Here is a 26728-nt window from a genome sequence, read left to right as displayed (position 1 = left end):
TTCTGCAGTCATGTCCTTACAATAAGCATCGCATGAGACTGTGATTGGACAGTTCTCAAGTGATATCCTACCAACTCTTGTTTAAAGTGATGACTTTTAAGTATTCTTTCCATAGGCTTGCATCTTCTTTCAAGCCAAGTCTTATATGAAAACTGAAATATATAAACAAAAGCCAAAGGGCTTGGTAGGCTCCAGAGGTCAACTGAAAAGGTATTGCTCCTAAGACATAGCACTGTTAGTGGGATCAGGAGCTAGCTGAGTGTCAAAACCCTTGAGTTTCAGATTCTCTATTTATAAAATACGTTACTCAGATTATTTCTAAAATTCCCTTCCAACTCCAGGAAGGATAATCCTACAAACACCACCACTGTTACTACCACAATAAATAGCAAAGATCTAGAAGATATTTTCTATATTACAGACACTATTTTATCAACTTGTTTTTTTTTTTTTTTTTTTTTTGCGGGTCTGGGGATGGAACCCAGGGGCATTTGACCTCCGAGCTACACCCCCTGCCCTATTTTTTCTTCTTTATTTTGAAACCAGGTCTCACTGAGTTGCAAAGGGCCTCACTAAGTAGCTGAGGCTGTCCGCGAACCACGATCCTCCTGTCTCAGCCTCCCAAATGCTGGGATTACAAGCGTGCGCCACCACGCCCAGTTTATCAACTTGTTTAATGCTCATATTCAATCTATAAGATGAAATACTACTGATCTCTCCATTATAACTGTCAAGAGAACTGAGGCACAAAGAGATTATATGATAGTAACTGGTAAAAAACGAACACCTGCTAGGCATGTTGGTGCACACCTGTAATCCTAGTACTTGGGTGGCTGGGACCAGAGGATCCAAGTTCAGCAACTTAGTGAGGTTCTTAGCAACCTAGCAAGACTCTGTATCCAAGGACCTGGGAAAATATAAAAGCTGGCGGTGTAGCTTAAAGGTAGAATGCTCGTGGGTTCAATTCTCAGCACCAAGAAAACAAACAAAAAACAAAAACAAAGAAAAAATAAAAAACAAAAACAAAGCAAACAAAAAGGAAACATACTTTCTCTTATTTAATCTATACCACAAAGTATGAAGCAAGAACTGAGATTTAGAAAGACAGTTACTTATTCAAGGTCAAGATATGAGATTTAAACTCAGATTTCAAAATCTATTCTTTAACATATTTTGATCCTATGTTATACTATGAAATCTTTTAATTATCTGTTTGTTTGCTCTTGTGATGTTACTGATATGAAATCAAATTTTTATTTAGAAGGCTTGTTTTCCAAACTAGATTATGAATGCTCTAGGCTCTGATCTCTGGGATTGTTTAATACATTTCTATTTCCTCATCTACAAAATACAGGCTATGAATTGTGTGGGTCTTTATTCAATTTACAAGCAATTTTGTAACTTCTTTTTTTTATTAACTTGATTTGTTTTCAAGTGTCTTATTTAAACAATAATACTATCCAAAGAAAACACACTAATCTCACAAGAGCAATTCTTCAAATTAATTGTCTTCTTCTGAGTCAACTGCTGGAAGAAGGGAACCCCCCGTGTTTTTTTTTTTTTTCCCTTCTGTCTACTGATTTGACATTTTCCCTTGGAGTGAGAAATATTATAGTTTTCTGCCAGTATTAAAAATATCCCTTTCTAAGCGCTTCTTTTCTCTCTCATCTTATCATTGCTTCTTACGAATTTCTTAATATATCAGCTTATAGTTGCTAGTAAGCAGATGGGTAAAGACAAGAATAGAAAATCTTGGAAGGTGCTTGTAACACCTATTTGTTCCATGTGAAAATATGAAGTTGACATTTCACAGGACATGGTGCTTTTTAAGTTGTATCCCTTAAATACTTCAAAAATAGCAAAGTTTACGTGTAATTTTTTAAATTGTTGTGTTAATGTTATCATGTTAGTATGCTCAGTCTGTGGTCAGACACACCATCGCCTTTCAACTGTGTTTTGGTGCCCCCTAAATTCACTGGAATTTGCTCCCTAGGACCAGTACAGGTCACCACAGCTCACTCTGTGTTCCCATTGTTAAAACACCAGCTCCCTGAGACTTGCTATTTTCCCAGTGACCTACTTTAAGCCTACTTTGGAGTTTTACATTCACTCAACAACCTTGTAAATTTATATACGCTAGAAATAACTAGTTATAATAAGCACTGATATTAAATTAGGATCAAGATGTATTATGGCCTCTAAACTTTGACAGAATGAACCATCTAAAACAAGGCTCCTTAAACCTCCTTATATAGAATCATGAAAAATGGAGATGCCTGGAGCTTTTGCCTGGACGTATTGAATTGGCTTCTTGGAGCAGGGCTCAGGCACCTGCAGGTTTAATGAGCACCAGGAGTGACTGCGATGCTCATCAATGTGGAGCCCTTCATTTCTACAGTTGCTAGACAAACATTCAGTAAATGCCTTCTACAGATGTACACAAAACTTGGAACAGAAATATGTATTGTCTTTTTCTTTTATTTTTCTTTTATTTTTTTTCTTTGTTCTTTTTGGTGGTACTGGGGTTCCTGGAAACCCTTCTACCTCCAGGCTACACTCCCAGACCTATTTTACACTTTTTATTTGGAAACAGAGTCTCTTAAGCCAGCGCGGCTGGCTTTGAACCTGCACGATCCTCCTGTCTCCGCCTCCCAAGCACGGGGATTACAAGCGTGCGCCACCAAGCCCGCCCGGCATATTGTCTTTTTCAAATTGCTTCTTGGGTCACAAACCAATAAGACACTTAAGGAAAAGAACCATGACCCGTGTTTTCAAACAGTGCTCTCTACCCTCTCATCCTAATTCCTATACACAACACCTCACTGGGTATACAGTCAGCAAAAGTTATACTGCTTTGCTCAGCAGTCCAAGTAAAGCATGTGAATACACACTCAACTGCTGCATTGAAAAATATTTTGATTTTTATTTACTTTATTGTTTTGCAGTCCTACAGTGCACCTGGGTTTTCTGGGTGTCCTAAGGAATCTGCCTAAATACATGTGTGTCTGTATATGTGTGTGTGTTGTGTATTTTTCTAATTCTGCACTAATGCTAAGCTAGCCACTTTGACCACAGAATTAAATTTCTGTTTTTAAGTTTTGTTATGAACTCTAAATAAAACAAATAAGCCAGGAATGTATAACAAAAGGTGAGAAGATAAACAGAGCCCCTCTTTTCCACACAGTATTATCTCAATAAATATATCTTTCTTTTCTCCATATAATGAGCCTCATTTCTTCCTTATTTAATCAGTATCTGAGTTCTCTAGTCAATATTAAATAATTGAGTTCCTCATAACTGGCTATTTTTGTTTTGTTTTGTTTTGGTGTTATGAGAGTGGAACCCAGAGGCTTTCTACCTCCGGGCTATATTCCCAGACCTATTTTATATTTTATTTGGAAACAGGGTCTCACTAAGTTGCTGAGATCCTCACTAAGTAGCTGAGGCTGGCTTCGAACCTGTGCAATCCTCCTGTCTCAGCCTCCCAAGCGTGGGGATTACAAGTGTGTGCCACCACGTCCGGCTCACTGGCTGTTTTGAAGCAGGAACTTACAAAAATGCTTCTCAAACTTTCTAAGTTTTTCTTCTTACACCACACCACACAGTTCTCTATATGAGTTTGTAGAATTCAACCAGATGCTGAGATTTGGAGAGTATATTCCAGATGTGTTCCGTTCCCTCTGGTTTGAGTCTTGCAGGAGGCACAAAGACAAGAGAGCTGGGAAGTAGGCAATGGCCAAGGGGCAACAGTGCAAAATGGCTTTTGCTGAGGTGAAATTTCCAAGGCGAGGCATGGGAAGTGAGCCTGGTCAATAGTGAGGTAATAAGTAAATTCTCCAGCCACATTCAGATAGGGAACAAACACCTGTCTACATGAGACAGTCTTTAAACCCACTGAAAGGGAAGAGAGCCATCTCTGATCTCCCACTCCTAGGCTTGTTTGAGGACAGCAGGAAGATGTGTGCATGGGTCAGAGATGCTGAGGAACCCACTCAACAGATAATGGAAAGCAAGTTCGGGCAGTGCATCTGCACATGGGTCCTTCATTGCCTGTGGCAGAGGGGACAAGATCAGCAACGAGGCAAAGTTACCACAGTGTTGCACAATGGGCCAATTTTTACCAGCAAATCCTTCATGACCTTAAAGAGCTTCTTATCTGATCTCCAGAAAGCCTTTAGAAAACTCTATTATTCCTTTCCCTGTCTAGGAAAAAGTTTGAAATTTGGAGCTAGAAAAAACAAATGTCTTCATCAACTAGCACAAGACTCACAGCTAATGAAAAACATGCCTTACTTACCAATTTTGTGATGTCTTTTACATTATCAGTCACAGGATTCCCGCAGATCCCTTTAGTTTTGACGAGAGGATTAAATAGGAGCAGTTGAAGATAAATGCAAGTGATAATCCAAGTCTAAATCAGAACAGAAAAAAAAATTATTTTGGTGACCATCAACTAAAACCTGGGATCAGACAACTATCTTATGTCTTGATGTGGAAAAGGCAAGTCTGCTATATTTTTTTAGAAAGCTATTGACTTAAGTACAATTAAATGGTAAGCATTCAAGCTATCCTTGCCAAATTAAAAAATACAATTTAAAATCTTGTTTGAATTATTCTTTCATTGGCATTGCTGTTCACTTGTGGAAAGCTTGCTACAGCCAATTTCCTAGTGGTAATTAGGAATGAACTTGTAGCAACATGTAAAGGACTTATCACTTAGGGTGACTTCTAAAAACCAGGGAATGCATAAAATTCATACCTTAAGGCACCTAAAGATACTTTCTCTTTCTACTTTACGTGGAGACTGTTTAGCAAGTAGTAGTATAACCCCTGAGCTGAGCCTTACCCTAGTTGCCATAAAAGCACACCAAACTACAGTGGGGAAGAGAGGTGTATTTTTACACCTAACTCAAAATTTAACCTAATTTCTGAGACAGCAAAAGAATCACTGTGGAATCACAGTTTTTTTTTATTCCCTTAGTCAAAAGGAAGATAGTTTTGAACCCTAGAAAAAAAACAATCCCATAACATGGACATATACATACTTCTCTGTGAAAATACGTTCCACCATGTATTATGATTACTTTTGTGTATGGCATGGCTTATTTTTTCCTTGTTATACTATATTACAGGTTTTTTTTTTTTGTGAGAACCTGGGTATCTGGTTTATTTCTTCAGTATCTTTTTAACACACAGTATGGTACCTTGCCTATAAGAAAGCCCTTAATAAATATTTGCTGGATAAATCGGTAGCCATGGTAAAAATATATTCGAATTCTCTAATTCAGTAACCATAAATGAACATTTATCATGAGACAGAGACCATGCCTGTCACTAGGAAAGCAAAGATGAAGATGCCTTTGAAATTCAGAAGTGGGTAAATAAATAATGCCCGCATCCTGTGACAGATGTGGTGGGAACTCAAGAGAAGAAAGCAATTAATCAATTAACCTTAAGGAGGGAACCTGTGACAGGAGAGCGAGGCCAGGAAAAGCCACAGAGAAAATGTGATTCTGGCTGGGTTATGGAAGACAAGGAGGAATTTACAAGCATCGATAAAGGAAGGATGACCCTCCCAGGACAAATAAATAGCACCAGCAAAGGCACAGAGATGTGAAGACGTTTTAAGACATGTGAGATTTCTTTTATGAGTACCATTTATTGCATTTGAAAACTACACAAAAGCCCAGATGCCCATGGCTAGAAACCTTTCTTATTTATGCAGTTGGCCATATGTTAAATGGAACTGAACAGTTATTTTCAATTAATATGTGCACACTAACTAAATATTACACTGAACCAAATGATGAATATCATTTGCTAAAATTTCTAATATTACAATGCTACACATGTGAATTCAGTGGCTGGTAAACAAAATTAAACACCCTTTATTCATTTACCATTGTGTTCTATTTTAGCAGCCATCCTATTTTATTTAAGGTTACCCTGAACACTGTGGGGCCACGCTCCTCATAGTACCATCTTCCTTGGACCACAGAGAAGACCAAATGTGCACATTATCTATTTGGGGATCCTTCATTGAGGGCAATCTTACCATAGACAATTTATCCTAATAATATAGTATTGCTTCCCTGTGCCGATTGAGTCTATTGGTACCACTGTTTCAACAGCTCACTCAGATAACTGGCAGCATTATTTAGCAATAAAGCATTTTTATTAAGGCATGTATGTTGCTTAAATGCTACTGCACATTTTATAGTACAGTGTAAACATAACTTTTCATATGTACAGGGGAAAAAATGTGTAATTGCCATATTTACTTAATTGTGATGGTATGGAATTAAACTCATGCTACATCCAAGGTGTGCCTAATCTGAACTTTAAGGAAGGACACAGAACAAGCAAGGAAAGATCAGGTACGGCACCAGCAGATGTCTCATGACTTCCAGGTCATCTCCCATGCCTGCCAGTCACTGCACCGGGGGATGCCTGTGGCACTGACAGGATTCTTTCTTGCAGGCTGAGCAGCCCTTCCCCCTCCAGGGCATATGATGACCTTCCATTCATTTCCAGAGTGGTTCTCTCTACCACTATCAGTCTCAACAATAAAGGACATATTGCTTCTTGCTCTGCTCCCTAGAAACTTCAGCTGGATTCTCTTGGATGGAGTATAGGTATGCTGTATAAATTTCTTGAGTGATTGTTGCAAGGAAGATTATAGGAAGGACCAAATCCCCAGGCATCTCTGAATCTAAAACAAAACAAAACAAAACAAAAACTCCACAAAGCTAGCCTTTATCCCTTTTCTACTTAAAGGCTCAGTCTAAATGGAAATAGCTTGAAACTGTTAATAGGGCAGTTAGTGGGTACCTCTTTGAGAAAGAAATATTTTACAGGTGAAATATGATTTGAGCCAGGCGTGGTGGCACACGCTTATAATCCCCGCACTTGGGAAGCAGAGACAGGAGGATCGTGCAGGTTCAAAGCCAGCCTCGCTGGCTTAAGAGACCCTGTTTCCAAATAAAACATAAAATAGGTCTGGGAGTATAGCCTGAAGGTAGAAGGGTTTCATCCCCAGTACCACCAAAATATATATATATATATGATTTGAGAGAGAGAGTTAAAGACAACTCCAAGGATTTGGGCATGAGAAGCTAGAAGGATGGTGTTGTCATTAACATATGGAGAAGGCTGGAGGTAGAGAAGGTTTCTGAGGCATATCAGAAGTTGTGGGTATTTATGTTTTGAAATGTCTTTCAGATGTCCCAGTGATGGTACCAGGTCAGAGTATTTGAACCTGGACTTAAGAGGGAAGTATGGGCTGGAAACATAAATATGATTACCTCTGATATATAAATGAGATTTTAAACAAAAACAAAACATGTGGATGAGCTCACAGGGCGTGACTCTGCGCGGAAAAAGAACAAAGCACCCTCAAGTGTTTGAACCTCCACAGGTGCAGCAGAACTGCTAGAGCCCATTACAAAATGAGAGAGAGAGAGACATGGAGGATTATGAAAAAGCTGGGTAACGACAACAACAAATTGTTAAGGAGAAGTCAACTTTGTCAAAGGCTGTCAATGGTCAATTACGATGAGGACTAAGAACTGACCACAGCATGTAGCAACACGGAGGATACTGGTGACACTAACAAGAACACTTTTATTGAAAAGCAAGAGAAAAGGCCAGTCCAAAGTAGGTGTAAGAAAGTACATAAGGCTGAAGGGGAAGTTTGCACGACCATAATCAAGCACTGGGGAGATTCAGACGGGCCATCACAGGCTGGAGGACAGCCTCAGCAAGTAATGACACGCTCAGCAATCAAGCAAGACCCTGTTTCAAAATAAAAATAATACAGGCATGGTGGTACACGCTCGCAATCTCAGAACTTCGGAGGCTGAAACAAGAGGATTGCAGGTTCACGGAAAGCCTCAGCTACTTAGTGAAGCCCTCTGCAACTTAGTGAGACCTTATTTTAAAAAATAATAATAATAAATAGGGCTGAGGGTATAGCTCAGAGATATAACACCCCTGGGTTCAATCCCCAGTACCACAAAAATTTAAAAAAAGGAATATAAAATAAATGGGCTGGGGGGTGTAGCTTGGAGGCAAAATGCCTCTGGGTTCAATTCCTAGTAACACACACACACACACACACACACACACACACACACACACACACAAAGTATATAAAAAAGTAACAAGAAATCATGGTTATAGATAGCTCTTTTGAAGATATTCTCTTCAAAGGAGAGCAAATAAACATGTAACTAAGTAAAAACAAAATGGGGTGGTAAGTGACAAGGAAGTGGGAGGGAGAGTTTTATTTGTATGATAGTAGAAAATCCAGGATGTCTGTGTCCCTCTGGGGATGATGTCTGTGTCCCTCTGGGGATGATCCAGTGGAGGGAGTAACTGGTGATGTAGGTAGAAGAGAGGCCTTAGCACGTCCTCGAGGGTAGACAAAGGGTGAAACCAACTTCTCAAGGCCCAGTGTCTGGCTAATGGACATGTAGACAGCTCATCTACTCTAAGGCAGGATATGAAATGTGAGTGCAGACACTGGATATTTTTGTTTGTTTTGAATAATACAGTGAATAAAGCTAAAATTTTTTTGCACTTTTATTATGTATAAAGCATCTTGTATAAAAAGTGCATTTATAACAAACAAAATTTAACTTTCACATATCTGGATTCTAGAGATGAAGGAATTCAAGTACAGAGAGACTTGGTAACTTCTGAATGGGAAAGTCAGGATATAAACTCAGGCCTGCCAATTCTAGTTCCTGTCCTTTTAACTACCCCATACTGTCCCAGCACTCCCCAAAATCTGTTAGTTCATTTGTGAGGACTTTAATGGCATATCTCTGGAATGTTAATAATCTTGCAAATACCAAGCATATGGTGACAAGTTTGTTCCATATTCTACGAACAGCTGAATATTCTACATTATCCAGATGATGATATATATATATATTTTAGTATGTCCTTTGATAGTTTCCTAAAATACAGCAACACAGACTTACTATAATAATTGCAAAATAACCTCACCTGGACACTATTTTTTTTGGTACCCATGAAATAAAAATACCTACAAAGTAATGATTTTACTCATCATAAAGGAATCTACTTGGTCAGGGATAAATTAAAGATATGCTAACTTCCTAATACTCAAATATCCCTGAAAAAGTAGTATTTGTTGAAATATTTTGTTCTAAAACCATTATAAACAAATGCATGTCATAATTTTATTGTATGTACATTTTGCTACCATTAAGGAATACCCCCCTTTCACAACATATAAAAATTCATTCTAGCACTACCAAACAGAGGAGCAACCAAGATAGAAACTCTGAAAATTCTGCCAAAGCAATGGTAAAACCCCCTTCGTCAGTGTCAGCAGGAGAGGGCAGAAATGCAGGGCTTACTTCTTTATAAGGAAAATTTTTAGTCTTAACTAGTCTTCATAGAAACCTGTCTAACATGTGGCCCACACACTTCCCCAGTTTCTTAAACACTGGGTAGAAATATTACACCTTGCTTTCCTTGGAGGACCTGGGTTCATCACGTGGAGGGAGGGCTTGCAGAGCATTGGACACGGTTCTGTCACTGTGACTATGCTCCTCCAAGGACAGGTGCTCCAAATTACTATACTTGTTTGAATGACTGTTTTTAAAATTTTATTTTAGTTTCCTTTTGTTTGTTTCTTAGTTTTCTCGTCTCTCCCAGGCTGTCAGGCCATTGCTTGCAACATATTCTTATAGCCAACACACCTATTTCTAGCCTCCTTTCAGCTCAGCACTCTTGATGGCATGCATCATACGTGGCCCACCCACTCTAAGAACGAAGAGCAGGCAGTGTGGTGGCTCCAGAGATGCCCACGTCCTGCCCTGGCAACTTGTCAGTATATCACTTTCTGTGACAAAAATGGACTTTTCAGAGATGACAAAGTTAAGAATGCAGAGAAGAGGATAGTCCCCTGGATTTGAGAGGATACTCCCCTGGATTTGAGAGAGGCTCAATCTTTTTTTTACCTGGGTTCTTGAAAAATGGAGAAACTTGCCTGGCTCCAGTCAAAGGCACCATGATGGAAAAAGGGCAGAGAAATCTAAGATGGACCAGATTCATCATTGCTGGCATTGAAAACAGAGGGAAACAGGCAGGAGTCAAGGAATGTAGGGGCTTCTAGAACTGGAAAAAGGATGAAACAGGTTCTCCCCATGAGTCTTTGGAAAGAAACACAGCCTCAAGGACACCTTGATGTTAGTCCAGGAAGCCCCATTTTGGATTTTTGATCTCTTAAACCATACTATAATACATTTTATTAAGTCACTATGAGTATGTGGTCATTTGCTATAACAGCAATCAAAAATCAAAACAGACCTCAATAAACACACATTCCAAATGAATTAATTCATAAATTCATGAATTAATTAATAAAGAGTGGTGTTGGTGATGTACAAGATTTGCCGGGTGAGAAAAATGAGCCCACCAGAATTTTGGGCCCCCAATCTCTATTTTAAACAAAGAAGCTCAGCTTTTATTGTTTTATTTGTTCATGCCTCTGAGTAAGATTTTGTTTGAACAAAGGTTTCCAAGGGCAAGAAAATAAAAGCCTCACATGCTTTTGGAAACCATGGGCAGAACATGGATCCAGACAGCTTCTGAGCCCTTTACCACGTGACCTCAAATAAATGAGTCCATCCCTCTGAGAATCCATTTATCAGCCCATAAAATGAGAAAGCAAAAATATTTTTGCCTTTCCCATCTCATGAACTCATGGTGAGAATCAAATAGAAATCTACTAGAACCAAAGATGCAGTGCAATTATTCACCGTGTGGTGTATGGGCTTTGGATTCACTAAGAAACTAGGGAGAAAAGAATAGAAATGTCCGAGAAAGGATTTTATATAGTAAATCCTGCATGAATAGAGAGAATATACCGCCTTTATTTTTAACTTATTTTTTAATTGACAGATCAACTTATACGTGCCAGGGACAACTCACTGTTTATAGGGCATACGACTTGTGAAAGGAATGAACCTTCAGTTACATGGATACTTTCATACTCTTTCAGGGTCATATGGCTTTATGAATTCACTTCTTAGTTTTGAACTGTGTTTAGAGTAGCTGCAATTAATAGACAATGGATTTCCAATTAAGTGAGCTTTGCCAATGTATCAATAAAATATTCATCTTTGTTTTCTCTCTCTTCCGCTTTTTCTAACTTCTGTAAAGTCCAACAAGGGTATGCGGGTGCCTCGCTGCGTGGGTGAGTCCACAGACGCACGCACACACCCCAGTGGAGATAATGCTGAGGCAAAATGTCCCTTCTTTGTGACTTCTGCTCTAAATTGTATCTTTTCAGTTTGGCTAATCATCTCACTGTTTTTTCCGCAACCTTTTCTGCATCTGTAGATGACATTTTTCTTTGGCTACTTTATTTTATCATTGTACAACTGTTCTCTCTAGGTCACACTCGTTGTATGATAACCTTTCATTTCAAGATAACCTTTCAGTGCACAGACACAAGACTAATCTTATTGACGGTAGTTCTCGATTTTTTAAATTTAAAGCCATGGATCAAAAGTGTCCCCCCATGTACTCCCCACAAAACACAAAACTGAAATAACCCATCTGTTGCTGAAACTTGCCTTCAAATTATTTGCATGGTAGAAAGAAACACAAGCGAAAAATCTGCATGCACTGTCAGAACTAAATTGTGCAAGAGAAACTGTCCTGGTAGAAGGAAGTAATCATGTCTAAAAATCATACTCAACTGAAAATAACAAAGGGATCCAGTTTTAACAATGGCAGAGAGTACTAAAAGAGTTTTTCAAAGGAGTGGAGAAAGTGATAGGAAGTTGAGGCTAGAGGCCCTAAGGTAGAGACCTTATCTAATTCTCATTTTTTGTTGAAAATCAACCTCAGCAAATTTCAGTAGAATATCTACAGTCCTCAAGCCCTCAGGCACACAGCGCTTTCCTTACAGTGCAAAGTCCGGGGGATAACAAACTATTTAATTGATCTGAATGTGTGTTCATATTACAATCCCCATTGTTTTAGCAGAAATAAACATGTAACCTGCAGACATCAGTGGAATGTGGGCCAGAGCCCCTCCAATTTCCTAAGCTTAAAAACAAAGCAAAACAAACCCCCTTCTATGTATGTGAGAAGCAATTTTAAAATATACATTACCAAGGTCCGTGAAACTCTGCAAAGTCAAAAAGGCAGTAGAGTGTGGCTTTTTTTTTATTTTTTAAATGCACAGACCTACAAAATGGTATTAGAACTGTCCAGAACAAAACAGCAGCTGCTGCCAAAAACAACATTCATCTTCTCTTTAATCTCACATGCCAGCTATGGAAGCAGGCAGTTCCCTTGTATCCCAAATGTGCTTTGGAAGACAGCCAACTGGCTTAGCTACCTCGAGCCAAGAAAGAAAGCTACCAAGACACAGGTATAGTAATTAGTCCTGAGTTCAGGCCTTCTGAGGTCATGTGAACCATAGCCTTCAAAAAATAAAAGTATACATAGATATAAATATTTTTCCGGTGCTAGGGATCGAACCTAGAGCCTCATAACATGCTAGGAAAGTGCTCATCCTCTCAGCCCTCCAAATATGTTATCAAAGTAAACCAACAATAGTATTCTCATCTGCTAAATAACCATTTAGTTCTTTGTGATGTTTTTCAGATTTTTAATTCTTAATAATTAACCATTAATCATTATAATGTACTTAAATCATCCTACCCAGACTCAAATTTCTTTTCTAATTTCTGCTCAGTAATCTCAAAGGGGCAAAAGGAACACTTAACAGGCTTGTTTGTTGTTTAAACTTTACTGCTATCAGCAAAGCAGAGGTTTGCAGGAGGGCTAAGCGAAAACTCAAACCAGCTTGAAGTCCAAATTGGTGAGCTAAAAACTTGTAGAGATAACTCTTCTACCTCTTTTGATCCTTTTGTGAAAATGTGAAATAAAAATATTTCAAAATACGGGTGACCACTAAAATAGGTGGTAAATAAACCCCTGTAACAAAAACTGCACAACCAAGAAAGAAACTGCTTAATATAAAAAGGCAGGAGAATGTCTTTAATGTAATAAGTAATGGTAAGGATTACAAGGTATTCAGTCTGTGGTAATAAAATCACCCTATGATAGTCAGCCACTGTTATATGTGCATAAGCTACTTAAAGAAGAAATAATATGTATTGACTCCTAAAGGCCACACATAGAATGAACCGTTGGCTTACAGTCCTCCATAGAACACACTCCCATTCCCCAGGTGGATATTATTGCAGGTGAGTTAAACATAATTCTGAGAGAGGAGGTAGCTCTTTAAGGTCACCCTGCTAGTAAATAACTGAGTTGATTTAAACAAATACCTACACTAGGCTGGAAAAAAAAAAAAGAATACTCAGCCAGGTAATAGAACAAAACAGATTTTATTTATAGTCAATGAACTATTAAACTTTATTTAAAATGTCTATGTTGTAGAAGGCATCTTAGGCCCCTTTCACTGAATCAGTTACTAACTAGTTTGGAATAAGCAACTAGTGCAAAGTAAATCAAGTTAACATTAAACTGTTGCCTTAAAATTTTTATATAGCTAAAGCTGGGCATGGTGGCGCACACTTGTAATCCCAGTAATTGGAAGGCTGAGACAGGAGGATCCGGGTTCGTGGCCAGCCTCAGCTACTTAGTGAGGCCCTTTGAAACTTAGTGAGACCCTGATTCAAAATAAAGAATAAAAAACAAATCAGGCTGGGGTGTATGTAGCCTGGAGGAAGAATGCCTTTGGGTTCAATCCCCAACACCACACACACACACACACACTCACAAAAATTACATAGCTAGAGGGAGAGGAGAGAGGCCAGAAACTGAAGGTGAAGGGATGATAAGTTGTTCCTTCTGATAAAAACTAAATTGGGTGCTTTTAGATGTCTAAATAGCATTATCCCAAAAGCTATTTATTCAAGGAACATATGTAGAGTTCCCGATAAGTACATAGATAAAGACAGAAAAGAGTTAGTGATTGGCTCAAACTACTGGAGAACACAGACTGGAACTGGGAGAGGTAAGGCCCAAAAGATACAGCTAAAAGAGTCCTGGGGGGAAAACAAACTTCCAGTGGAAGTTAGTGTTCAATCTATCAACAAATTGCTGGGTATGGTGGCACATGTCTTGTAATCCCAGTACTTTTGAAGCTGAAACAGTAAGATCGTAGGTTTGAGGCCAGCCTCAGGAGCAACTTGAGACCCACAGCAATTTAGAAAAACTCTGGTTAAAAAAAAAAAAAAAAAAAAAAAAAAAAGCCTGGGAGTGTGACTGTGATTTGCAGGTAGAATGAATGCTCCTGGGTTTAATCCCCAGTACCAAACATAGTCAACAAATTATTTTGAGGAGCTGGACATGGTGTAATCCGAGTAATTGGGAGGCTGAGACAGGAGGATCACAGGTTTTCAGCCAGCCTCAGCTTCTTTAGTGAGGCCCTCTGTAACTTAGTGAGACTCTTTCAAAAATAAAAAATAAAACGAATAAAATAGGGCTGGGGATGTAGCTCAGAGGTAGAATGCCCCTCGATTCAATCCCTGGAGACACACACACACACACACACACACACACACACACACACACACACAAATTATTTTTAGGAAGTGGTTGGAAGATAGCTTCTGGGAGAGGAAGCTTCTTTAAAGGTGTGTAAGAGGTATTCAGGTCAGAAAGAGTGGGGAGGACAGCAGGTTACCAGAGAAATGAAGAAACAAGGCCCTTTCATAGAATTTCATGTTTTTAACACCATTGGAAAATGAGTTTCAAGGAATAAGCAGTAATGGCTGGTGAGGCATGTGGAGGCCTTCCCAAGGTTGCTCATTGACTGTGGTTTTTATTTTACAGAGGTTGAAGAGCCCTGGAAGGATTTTAAGCACAGAAGTGTCAGGATCTGACTCATTTTTCTAAGGTTTGTCTAGCATCAGCATGAAGGATGGAACTGATGGGGGCAGGAGGATGTCCTCAATTAGGACAAGAAGACGTCCTCAATTAGGGCATACAATGAGCATGCTGGAAAGGAATGGACCGTTCACAAGTGGAGGAGGAATGGGAAACCCTGTTGACTGAAAATAAGAACTTGGATGTTCTCCTAATATGCAGAAGCTAGGGAGAAAATGGGAGGAACTCTAGACGAAGGAGATACCATGGACGAGCAAATAAGACGACCTAACTGAAGGTGGTGATGGGGGGAAGAGGGAAATTTCCTAATGGACATGATGTACATTAACAAACATATCAAAGTCAATCACTAAGCCAAACATGAAAAGGAGGGAGAGGGAGGGAACGGGGCAGGAATTGGGTAAGGGCTAATTGGGTAATGTGTGCATGTATGCCTCCACCATCTGGTACTCCACCAAGATGTAGGAATACAATGCATCAATATTTTTTTTTTTAAAGAAGCCTTGTTGACTGACAGTGGGTGGGTGAAAGGGTGAAAGGGAGAAAGGGAGACACAAATAACTTCCAGGTTACAATTTGGGTGACTAGATTAAAAAGTGCTATTCACTGAGCCAGATATGTAGGAGAAGGGGCAGCTGGAGATTGGGAGATGCCACTAAAAACCGACAGAATACTGCCAAATAAAGAGGGTATGTTATCATGAACCAGCTGCAGAGGAGATGGGAGAATGAGACGCCAAATCCAACTGTGGGGTGCTCCGGCCAGTAGAAAGGAAAAAGCTACAGGGAGGTATGCTGAGATAAACAAGCACTGAAAGATGTCCATGTGACAATCACTGAAGAGAAGGCAGTAGAGTCCACCTCGACGGAGACAGTCTTCACAGCGTGACTCAGGTGATGGAAGTGAAATCAGACCAGGGAGTGGACCACAGGACTAAACCAGTGTGGGGACCCGCAAGGGTGTGTTAGAACAGATTACCAAAATAGGGCAAAGAGAGTGTGTAATGTCTAGAAAAGTAAAAGGTTCATCTGCATCTTGATAGGAGGGAAACAGCAGCTCTGCAAGGGTGGGACTAAAGAGGTAAACCCAGCAGTTAACTTTCTTAAATAACTTGCCTTGTTTAAGGAAAGCCAGGGGAGCCCAGAGGAATTGATCCTCTGTGAAAACCCTGGAAACTGACTTTGTTGTTGTTTTGTTTATAGATAGACACACACATAAGAATAAGCATTTGTACCCACACCATAGATGCTGTTATTAGTAACAATGTTGGCAAATACAGGTCATTAGCTAAGCACAAATTTTAGTCTTTATTAGTGATACCAAAGCATAGGGGGAGAATTACCCCAGGAAGTATAATCTGCTTTATTTTAAGAAGATAATTAATGGTGAATTCTAACCAGTTTTATAAAGATGATGATATGTAACAAACTGAACTAGAGAACTAACAGATGCTAGTGAAATTGTGAGCCTAGAACTACAAATCTGTTGCTCACTCTTTTTGTTCTAAGTGTGTATTTTCAAAGAAAAAAAAGAAGAGGAACAGGCCTCAACATTGGCCAGAATATGAAAATATAGTAAAAAAAAAAAAATTCGAAGGCAGTTCTGAAATCTACATCCCCATTTCTAGCATGCCAAGGACACCGGCTCTGCTTGGATGCCGTTATTCTCGCTCATGCCAGTGAGTTGCTCTAAAATTGAACCACCATGATATGCAAAAATCTGAGGGTCGTGGCTGTCCAAAACTGCTATGACAAACTAAATTGTAATTTCCACTCTCTCAAGTAATATATGATTTGCTTCTGAAAGTGTGAGCTCATGTAAATCAAAAGCCTGCATTTCTTCAAAAATCTGTAAGAAAAAATAATCTTTTGAATTCTAAACACTTCAACAGTGGGAAAGGAGGATATGCACCCGTTCTGTCTGAGCCCGTGTGCCTAATCTGCAACCAAATTCCTGAACTTTATAGAACTTCTTATGTTGTTTTCAGCTATGGATGTGATGAAGTGTGTTTGGATGTGTTGTCAGATTAGCTTCTCATAGCCTGAAAGGTTTGAGCTCACCGGGCCTTTTAATATAAGAAAGAAAATCTTAATCTTAGGAAGCAGCTCAATCTCCAACAATTTTCCCCACCTGTATTTTTTTTTTTACTACACTAAAATAAACTAAATCTTTATATTCTGCTTTAACTGCTCCCAAATACCATCAAAAACAGCAGGGAGGGGGAGGGCTTAAGGGTATGAGCTCCAAGAACACTCTCAATCTTGATCGCTTTCTCCAACACAGCAGATGACCAGTCCGATTTGCAAAGGTCACAGCCCTAAACTTTCTAGATTATGCAACGTGTGTGGGATACACCAACCAACAGCCTTTGGCTGAACTGAATACAATACACTGACGAGATACTCCCTGCTTTCCCTGAGGTTGCCCCAACTGAAACGTGGGGAACTGGCCCTCTTCTTATGTTTAGCAGAAAGTGTAATCACTTAGGTTGTTTGTTTGTTTGTTTGTTTGTTTGTTTGTTTTGCAGTACTGGAGATGGAACCCGGGGGCATTCTACCTCCAATCTACACCCCCAGCCCTATTTTGTATTCTTTATTTTGAAACAGGGTCTCACTGAGTTGCAAAGGGCCTCACTAAGTAGCCGAGGCTGTCTGCAAACCGCAATCCTTCTGTCTCAGCCTCTCAAATGCTGGAATTACAAGTGTGCACCATCATGCCTGGATGTGGGTGGGGTCTTTTTTTTTTTTTAACAGTGCAGATTCCTGAGTGTCAGGAAATTCAAATTTCCAAGGGTGTGTCTCAGGCCTGCATTTTCTTGTGTGTGGGTGGGACTCCAGATTGAACCCAAGGGCATTCTACCCCTGAGTTATACCCCCCAGTCTGGTTTTATTTTTTATTTTTATTTTATTTTTTTGAGGGTCTGGGAATGGAACCCAGGGGCATTCGACCTCCGAGCTACACCCCCTGCCCTATTTTTTATTTTTTATTTTGAAACAGGGTCTCACTGAGTTGCGGAGGGCCCCACTAAGTAGCTGAGGCTATCCGCAAACCATGATCCCCCTGTCTCAGCCTCCCAAATGCTGGGATTACAAGCATGCACCACCATGCCCGGCTTATTTTTTATTTTTAAATAGCATCTCACTAAGTTACTAAAGCTGACCTTGAACCTGTGCTCCTCCTGTCTCAGCCTCCCAATACTGGAATTATATACATGTACCACCATGCTCAGCTAGGCCTGAGCATTTTTAGCTTGTGTATTTTTAACAGGCTCTTCCTGTTATTATTATGCACTCTCTTTAAAGTCTGAGGCATGAGGCACTGTGTGTGTGTGTGTGTGTGTGTGTGTGTGTGTGTGTGTGTGTGTTACTAGAGATTGAACCCAGGAACATTCTACCTCCAAACTACACCCCATCCCTATTTCATTTTTATTTTGAAATAGGGTCTTGCAAGGTTGATGAGTCTCACTACTTGCTGAGGATGTTTGTTCTCAAACCTGTGATCTTCTTGTCTCACTCTCCCAAGTACCAGGATTAAGGGTGTGTGCCACCACACCCATAGCTCACAACTGCTATATCCTTAGAGAAAACACAGGAACAAAAATGTCTGAAAAGGTATACAAGGTTGTACTTTGATCAAGGACTACCTATTAGATGCTTCTGATTTAGAATAAGTTGATAAAAGAAAAATACAGTGGGTGTGGAGGACACTGAGAATTAGCTCTTTCAAATCCCATTCGCCTCTCTCCTAGCATATCCTTCTATACACTGACTGGAAAGCTAAAAGCTCCATTTCTAAGTATCCCTTGCAGTTTTCTAGAACTGATGTGGCCTAGGTTCTGCCAATCAGGCATAATCAGGCAAACTTTCTAAAGGGAAGGGAAAACACTTGAGAGACTGGATGCCAGGTATGTACCTCGCTGGCTTGGGTGGTAGGAGGACAGCAAGAATTTACAGTCGGCAGCACTACAGTTTCCTTGCCAAGGCTATAACAACTGCCCGGGATTAACTGGGTTCTGAGTGTTCCCCAAGCTCACCTTACAGCCCAGGCCTGCAGTCCTTCCAAACGTTTTATGTCATCCAATACATATCACTTTGGCCCTTTCTGTTTAAACCAGCTAGTGTGGATTATACTGTCTGCAGCTAAACCCTAAACAAAACTGAGAGGACAGGACAAATGTTATTAAGCATTTGTTTTTCATAAAGGTTGGTATAAACTTCTTAGAAATTTTCCATTAGTGGTTCACAATTCAAATTGTGAAATAAGGATCATATAAAAAAATTTGGCCCTGGGAAATGAACCCAGGGACTTTCTATCTCCCCTCCAAGCTATAGCCCAGCTCTTTTTTTTTATTATTATTTTGAAACAAGGTCTTACTAAATTGCTGAGTCTCGCTAATTCAGAGGCTACCTTGAACCTGCAATCTCCTGTCTCAGTCTCTCAAATACTGGGATTACAGGCATAAACCACCACACCTGGCTTTCAGTTTAAGTGTTTTAAAAGCAATTTTTACTTATACTTCTATTGGTGCAAGGTAATAATGCATCATAGCGAAATTCAAAGTGATACAAACATACATGCACACATCACTTGGTTTTTGATTGGTAATCCATGAGTTTTAAGACAATTCTAACACCTGAAGCACTGCAAAACCTTTACTGAGTTTGACATGCCCTGGGCAGGTTCCCTGACATGTCTGGGATGTGTTCCTCTAATACACTCCAACTGCAGATTCATTGCCTATGAAGGTGATGATGGTTGAAACAGATCACGAAAGTAGAACCTGGATTCAAATCTTGGCTCTGCATTTACATTCTATAACCCTGAACAAATGACATCACCTCTCAGAGCCCATTTCCTTGTGGTGATAAATAACATCTTTGGATTTTTTAAAAGATTGATAGAGGTTGGTTGATAGAGGTCGGCTGATAGAGGAGCTCCTTAGATAACTGTTAATGCTGATGATTATTTTATTAATAGTATTAATCCCTTAAATGTTGAATTCTAAAAGTTGTGCTGACCGGGAATGACACAGTCCCATTTATGCTCTGCCTCCCCCATAGATTAAAGATCAGCACCGGAAGGTCATAAAGAGAGGTTGTGAAATCACCCCCTGGGCTTGGATTTAGATCCGCTCTCTCAAAGCAGCCAGGCGCGTTTCTACCTGGTGTAAAAGTGAGGCCCGATTGTTTGGGCAATGGGTGAATGTTAACCTAAATGGTAGAGTTTCAAAAGTCAACCCTAGCTTCAGAAATTCATGCAACACAGCTCAATACATCACTCAGCTCCGAGAAATAGAAGGGAATAGAAGGGGGAGGTCTGGAAGGCTTGGGCTGGAAGCCCAACACCCAAATCTCTCTCTATTCTGCTACCTATGAGCTCTGTATCCTTCAAAAGTTACTGCATTTTTCTGTGCCTCCATTTCCTCCTTGTCTGTAACATGAGTAAGATAAAAGAACACACTTAACACGTCTACTGAGGACTCAGGAGAATTCTGCACATGCAGCACTGCCTATATTACCAGACAACTATTATTGGTGCTGCCTTATTGGCCACAGGTAAAAAAATGTAATGTTATTTTCAAACTTGAAGGGTAAGTGATTCAAACCAAAAATCTGGACATCATCTTTGATCATTTCCCTCTTTCTGAAGTCCACATCTGCCAAGTCTTATCATATTCTCTACCAGCAAAATAAACCTCCAAACCTTCACTCCTCTCCCATTTCACCTTGTGCCACTACAGCTTCTGCCACGCACCATCACTTTTACTGAAAAACTGATTTGGGGCACTCTGCAATCAACCTTTTTTTGTTTGTTTGTTTGTTTGTTTGTTTGTTTTTTGCTTTCATGCTTGATATTTACATACAATAGTATGTTATGAAAAAAAATAAGGCTTGAACTCTTGACCAAGCCTCACAGGACCACAGACTGGCCCATGTCGACAGTGATGTCCCACCCAACTTTCTACCTACACCATGTTCTAGCCATGACATCCTCCCTTGTGTTCCTGAAATACTGAAAACAGATTCCTGCCTCAGGCCCTTTGGACTTGCTGCGAATGGACATTTCCCATTATGCATATCCCCTTTTCAGGGAAGCCTTTAAAAGTGGGCTATATCACACCAACCTACCAGACCACAATTTTAGCTTCAGTGAAACAATTTTCACTCACAAATACTGTCTTGATAACCCGGTTAGCTTACTAAGCATCTGTGTTCTTCCTGACAAGAATGGTGTAAAGATGAGGATTACAGTACTCTTATTCTCTCATGCGATCTGGAGTGCCCTGACCCAGTCCCTACTCAAATGGTGCATGTTCTCCTACATTTGTGAATGGTACACATTACTCATGGCTACTAAGTTACTCATAGGAACTTGATGATTAAATTCTCTTTTATATAGTGCAAATCATGACAGTGGAAAAATCTAGATTACTTATATGCAGAAGAAACTTAGGTGTATAAAATGGGGCAGAGATGAAGTCTGGGTGATGTACAAGTCAACCTTCAGCAGATGGTGTTCATATTTACACAACGGAATTACAACATCACCCAGCAGTTTGCTTATCTACCTACTTCTAGCACTTAAGTGTAAGCACCACAAAGGCAGGCAGGGACTTTGAGTCCCTTACTGTGGTGGGAACAGGGCTGGGTATAGAGAAGCCCCTTGTAATGGTTTTTAGAATGAAGGAAGGAAAAGCATAAGGACTTTGCTACATCAGCTGGGTATAAACATCAGTCAACTATAAACCACTGTCATACTCTTACTCTTAGATCCAGAAACTGCCAAATTCTACCGATCAGCTGATCAATTAAGTAAATGCTTCTTGGTTTGAATTTCTAATTTTATTTCTACCCTTAGTAATTCTGTAGATCCAGGTAAATGGAAAATTAGGATATCAAACCAGTAGACTGCCAACTCCATGGAGATCAGGGACAATGTAATTGATTTTGCTTATTATTGTATCTCTGTCCTATAGCACAATGCCTCCTTGACTACAGTAAATACTAAATAATTTTTAATGAACAAGCAAACACTAGAAAATGCCTCTCTTGGTAGATGGTGCCAAAGCCTGCTAAGTCAAAATGCTGACCTGGCTTTAAAATCCCCAGAGCTCCCTTTCTGAAGGAATAAGATAAGTATAATAAAGTGGAGTTACTTTCTTTTATTGGCCTAACAGATGCACATAAAGAAGAAGAAGAAAAAAAAACCTCAGGCCTGGAATGTAGACACTGTCCTGCAATAAAGTAAATTCACTTATCTGAGAAGTCTATGGTTCCATGAAAATATAAAATTCTCCCTATCACTCCAATAAGCTGCAATTGATCGAAATTTCTAAAACAGATATTCATTTAAAAAAATTTAATGGTGATTTTACATTGGAAACTCGCACTCAGAATAAAATCTCACTTTGGAGCAGACACAGCCAGGAGTGATGACATGAGTTAAGCTTTTAAATGCTCATCTTATCTCCTGCCAAAGCATGGGTTGACTCTTATCTGCCATCCCTTGTAAAGTAGGCAAAAAAAAAAAAAGGCTCATAGAACTGAATGCTTTTTTATGCTGGCCAGACCCATTTGTATTTCACTAAGGAATAAAACCAGCTAGCTACCATTTTGTCACCCTGGCATAGTGTTGATCCTCCCCTCTCATGGAACTTGCTTGCAAGAAATAAGTCCTGTGCCAGACAACTCATGAGCTGACTCAGTGAAATCTTACCCCTACACACACACACACACACACACACACACACACACACACACACACACACAGCTGCATTAGTGCATTCATGCTATAATAAGCATGACCAAGTGGCAAGCTTTTTTATTCTGATTTTTCACGAGGAGATCTATGGAGTTATGCCTACCATTCTCTATAAAACCACTTTGTAAAGGAGACTAGCTTCATTAAAGAAAGGATGTACATCCAAAGTTAAAAAAAAATGAGATTTTTTTTAACAATGGATAGGAGTACTAGCTTCATTCATTATGATTATTAATCATTATTTTTGAAAGTTTTCAATTAATCTTCTAAGTAAATTAAATCATTTTATGTTCTGAATTCAACCTCAGAAAAGACCTTGGGAAGATTTTTCAAGTTTGCAAAATAAGAGAAGAATATGGAAAATGTACTTTGAGGCCTCTTCTGGTGAAGAAAGAAGGTAAATGGGTAACCCCGCTCAAGTTAATCCTGTGGGCGTCTTTTCAAAGCAGTTGCTTTGCTGAGGAATCAAAAGAGGAGGGAGGAATAAATGTAAACAGGGGACTGTTTGGAAAGCAAAGAGATTCTCTCACCATATTGGAGAGAAGGGGGATCTGCTTCCCCAGGAAATGAAGACAGTGCTCCATGCTCAGTGTATCCAGCTAAATGAAATCTAAGAGATACGCTTCAGCTGCTGTCTGGTTAAAATGCCAACTCTGCTGCACAAACTTTTTGCACATCTACTTCTTGCTCAATTTTTCTATGTTATCTCCTCATTTATGGAGCTTTCTGGGGCTTTTGTTTTGCAAACGGATGCAGGAGGTAGACTTTGGTCTTTGTGATAGTTATATAAAAGTTGAAAAGTTTTATTGTTAGAAACTTAGCTTTTCAGTTCCACACTGAAAAGCAGCTTACCTGAAAGGGAAGAAAAAAAAAAAAGTCTAGGCTACTATGTGGCATAATTTATCATTTTAGAACTTAGAAAACTTGGCACCTAAACAATCACCAAAATAAAATTTTAAAATACACAAAATCTCATGCTAATTTAGAGCACAATATTTGGAAGAAGTAGTACTATTGTCTTGAATCACTCAAATGGTATCTTCTAATCACACATAAATAATGTCTAGTATTATGGATTGAAACATTATTATTGCCAAACTTCTTAACCATATCTGTCTTCAATCTATAAATGTAACTTAAGTGAGGACAGCCCTAGCAAGTAGTTAAGACTCTTAGTAACCTAGCAAGACCCTGTTTAAAAAAAAATAAAAATAAAAATGGGTTGGAGATATAGTTCAGAGATAGAATGCCCATGGGTTAAATCCTCAACACCATACCTAATAATAATAATAATAATAATAATAATAATAATAATAATACCACCAATGGAATCATTTAAAACACCTCAAATTGTCATAATCTGTCTTCCAACCCTTTCTCCACAGAAGTTACACACATCAGTATCCAACACTCAACATCCTGTGCTTGTCTATTACACTGGCTACATATTAACCAGCACAAACTATGGAAAGAAAATACTAAAGGAAGCATCTTAAATGTGGGTAAGTTGTGTGGGGGGGGGAGTGAGAACACATTTACTATATTTAACAAATCTTATTATGTGTCAAGAAAAACATTTAATGTAGGCAAGAAAAGAAGATGACAATAGGGTTAATAGAAAGCAAGGAATTAGGAACAGATAAGTTTGCTGACTGAGAGTTGTAAAATTCTAAGCAACTTGAATTCAAACTCTCTGAACCAACATTTCTTTTCTGTAGAATGGAATAATCACACTAACCACCCTCAGAGCTGGGGAGAATTGCAAAGATAAAGTATTTAAGACACTTAACTCTTAGGTCATGTTTTGGCACATAGAACAAGCATTTTTGTTCCAAAATCCTCTCTGGCTCTTCAGCCAGCCCTCTGTAGATCTTGATTTATCAAGCTCTAATTGGTACTTGCCATTTGAGCAACTTCTTCACTCACTTCTTTTTTAAATCCACTGTCTCCAGTCCAGTCTCTTTACTATCTTAAGTGGCCCATATATCCTTTCTCTCTCTAAAGAGAATTATGTTGGAGACTCATACGTATGTTGGTATAAGGTGCTGTTATATGTGTCCCTATACGTGTCCCCTGCTGACATGGCTGACTAGTGATGATGTTCTAAAGTTCCTCCTATGTTCCAACTCATCTTCCTTGGTGCTAACCTTGTCACCTGAAATCAACAGGCATAAAACTGTTAAAACACCCAGATCCGTGCTTGGAATGCTGATAGGTAGACGCATTCCTCAAAGATACATCTGGTATAATTCATTCAATTCTTCTACTTTCTTTCTTCCTTTATCCTGGGGATTCAACCCACAAACATTCTACCTCCAAGCTACATCCCCAGCCCTATTTATAGTTTGTTTTTGAAACGGGGTCTTGTTAGGTTGCTGAGAGTCCTGCTAAGTTGGTGAGGCTGGTTTCAAGCCTGCAATCCTCCTTTCTCAGCCTCCCAAGTACTGAAATTATAGGTGTGCACCACCACACCCAGCTTCAACTCATATTTTAACTCAGGAAACCTTTACCAAGATCTTGGCACCATGTTTCTAGTTGGGGATATGAACATGTAGCCAGGTAAGTAAGAATGACCAATTTCAACGTAACATGGTAAGTGAGAGGGAGTGGTGGAGATAAACACCAGGAAGACCATGGAGGACCTTGCATAGTACACGGAGGGCTTGGCCTTTATCCAGCAGGTACAGTGAGGTTGGTGGAGGATGTGAGCCCATGGAGCAACAGGGTCAGACTTGCCTGAGCAGCGCTGGGCTGTGTGCCTTAGAGGGAACTTGTCATGGGAAAAGCCCAAAATTCATTTTGCTGGATAATGAAATGGGCATCTTCCCATCCTCATGGGGACAAATACCCGAATTTAGGACGTGGATTTCCTGGACCATCAGCACCTTCTTGTTTCTCATTCTCTGGCATTATCCCTCTAAGGCTTGGACAATACAAATGGCAAGCAAAGAACAAAACTAAGTTTTGTGTTTCTTTGTTTTGCTTTTTTTTTTTTTTTTTTTTTGTACTGGGGATTCAACCCAGGAACATTCCACCTCTGAGCTACCCCCCAACTGCTATTTATTATTTATTTATCCATTTATTTCTTTATTGAGATACTCTACACTGAAATCAGAAGCATCCTACCTCCAAGATGTACCTCCAACTCCCTCCCCTTTTTGTTTTAAAACAATGTCTTGCTAGGTTGCTGAGATTATCACTAAATTGCTGAGGTTGTCTTTGAACCTGAGATCTTCCCATGTCAGATTCCTCAAAGTGGAATTACAGGTGTGTGCCACTATGCTAGCCTTGTTTTTTTATTTTGAAACTGGTCTCACTAAGTTGCTGAGGATCTTGAAAAGTTGCTGTCCTCCAACCTGTGGTCCTCCTCTCTCAGCCTCCCAAATACTGGGATTATAGGTGTGTGCACTACTGTGTCTGGCACCAGCTCTTTTTAGACCTAATTCTGCTCCTAAACAATTTAGAAGCATGACTCACATCAATGTTTCTGCCCATTTTTCCACTTTGGGCCTTAAAAGAATGCACTTAAGTCTTTTTTTTTCTTTCCTCTCTTTCTTTTTCAATATCAAAAAGATTTGTAATCCTAGTATTTGGTAGGCTGAAACAGGAGGATCACAGATTTGCAGCCAGCCTCAGCTGCTTAGTGAGGTTGTCTGCAACTCAGTGAGACCCTGTTTCAAATAAAGAATAAAAAAAAAGGCCAGCTGAGGTGGCGCACGCTTGTAATCCCAGCATTCGGGAGGCTGAGACCTGGAGGATCGCGGTTTGTGGACAGCCTCTGCTACTTAGTGAGGCTCTCTGCAACTCAGTGAGACCTGGTTTCAAAATAAAGAATAAAAAATAGGGCAGGGGGTGTAGCTCGGAGGTAGAATGCCCCTGGGTTCCATCCCCAGACCCGTAAAAAAAAAAAAAAAAAAAAAGTAGGACTGGGAGTATAGTAGAGGTAGATTGCCCCTGGGTTCAGTCACACACACACACACACACACACACACACACACACACACACACACGATTCCACATCTGTTTCTTCTTGGCTCAAGTTTTTGTGGGAGAC

The 26728-nt window shown here is 39.6% G+C and overlaps 1 protein-coding gene across 1 annotated transcript in view; it reads right to left on the bottom strand.

Annotated features, from left to right (window-relative positions):
• KITLG (KIT ligand) overlaps positions 1-26728 on the bottom strand; it is a gene marked incomplete at both ends in the record, with an annotated part of 71974 nt that overhangs the window by 41223 nt on the left and 4023 nt on the right. Inside the window, 2 exons of the mRNA XM_080704822.1 lie at positions 4298-4411; positions 24741-24829. Coding sequence (XP_080560948.1) covers positions 4298-4411; positions 24741-24829 — 203 coding nt within the window. The remainder of the gene's footprint in view (positions 1-4297; positions 4412-24740; positions 24830-26728) is intronic.

Source organism: Muscardinus avellanarius, assembly GCF_963383645.1.
Source record: "Muscardinus avellanarius genome assembly, chromosome: 11".
In the NCBI taxonomy this organism is placed as follows: domain Eukaryota; kingdom Metazoa; phylum Chordata; class Mammalia; order Rodentia; family Gliridae; genus Muscardinus; species Muscardinus avellanarius.
This window is presented reverse-complemented; position numbering and strand designations above follow the sequence as displayed.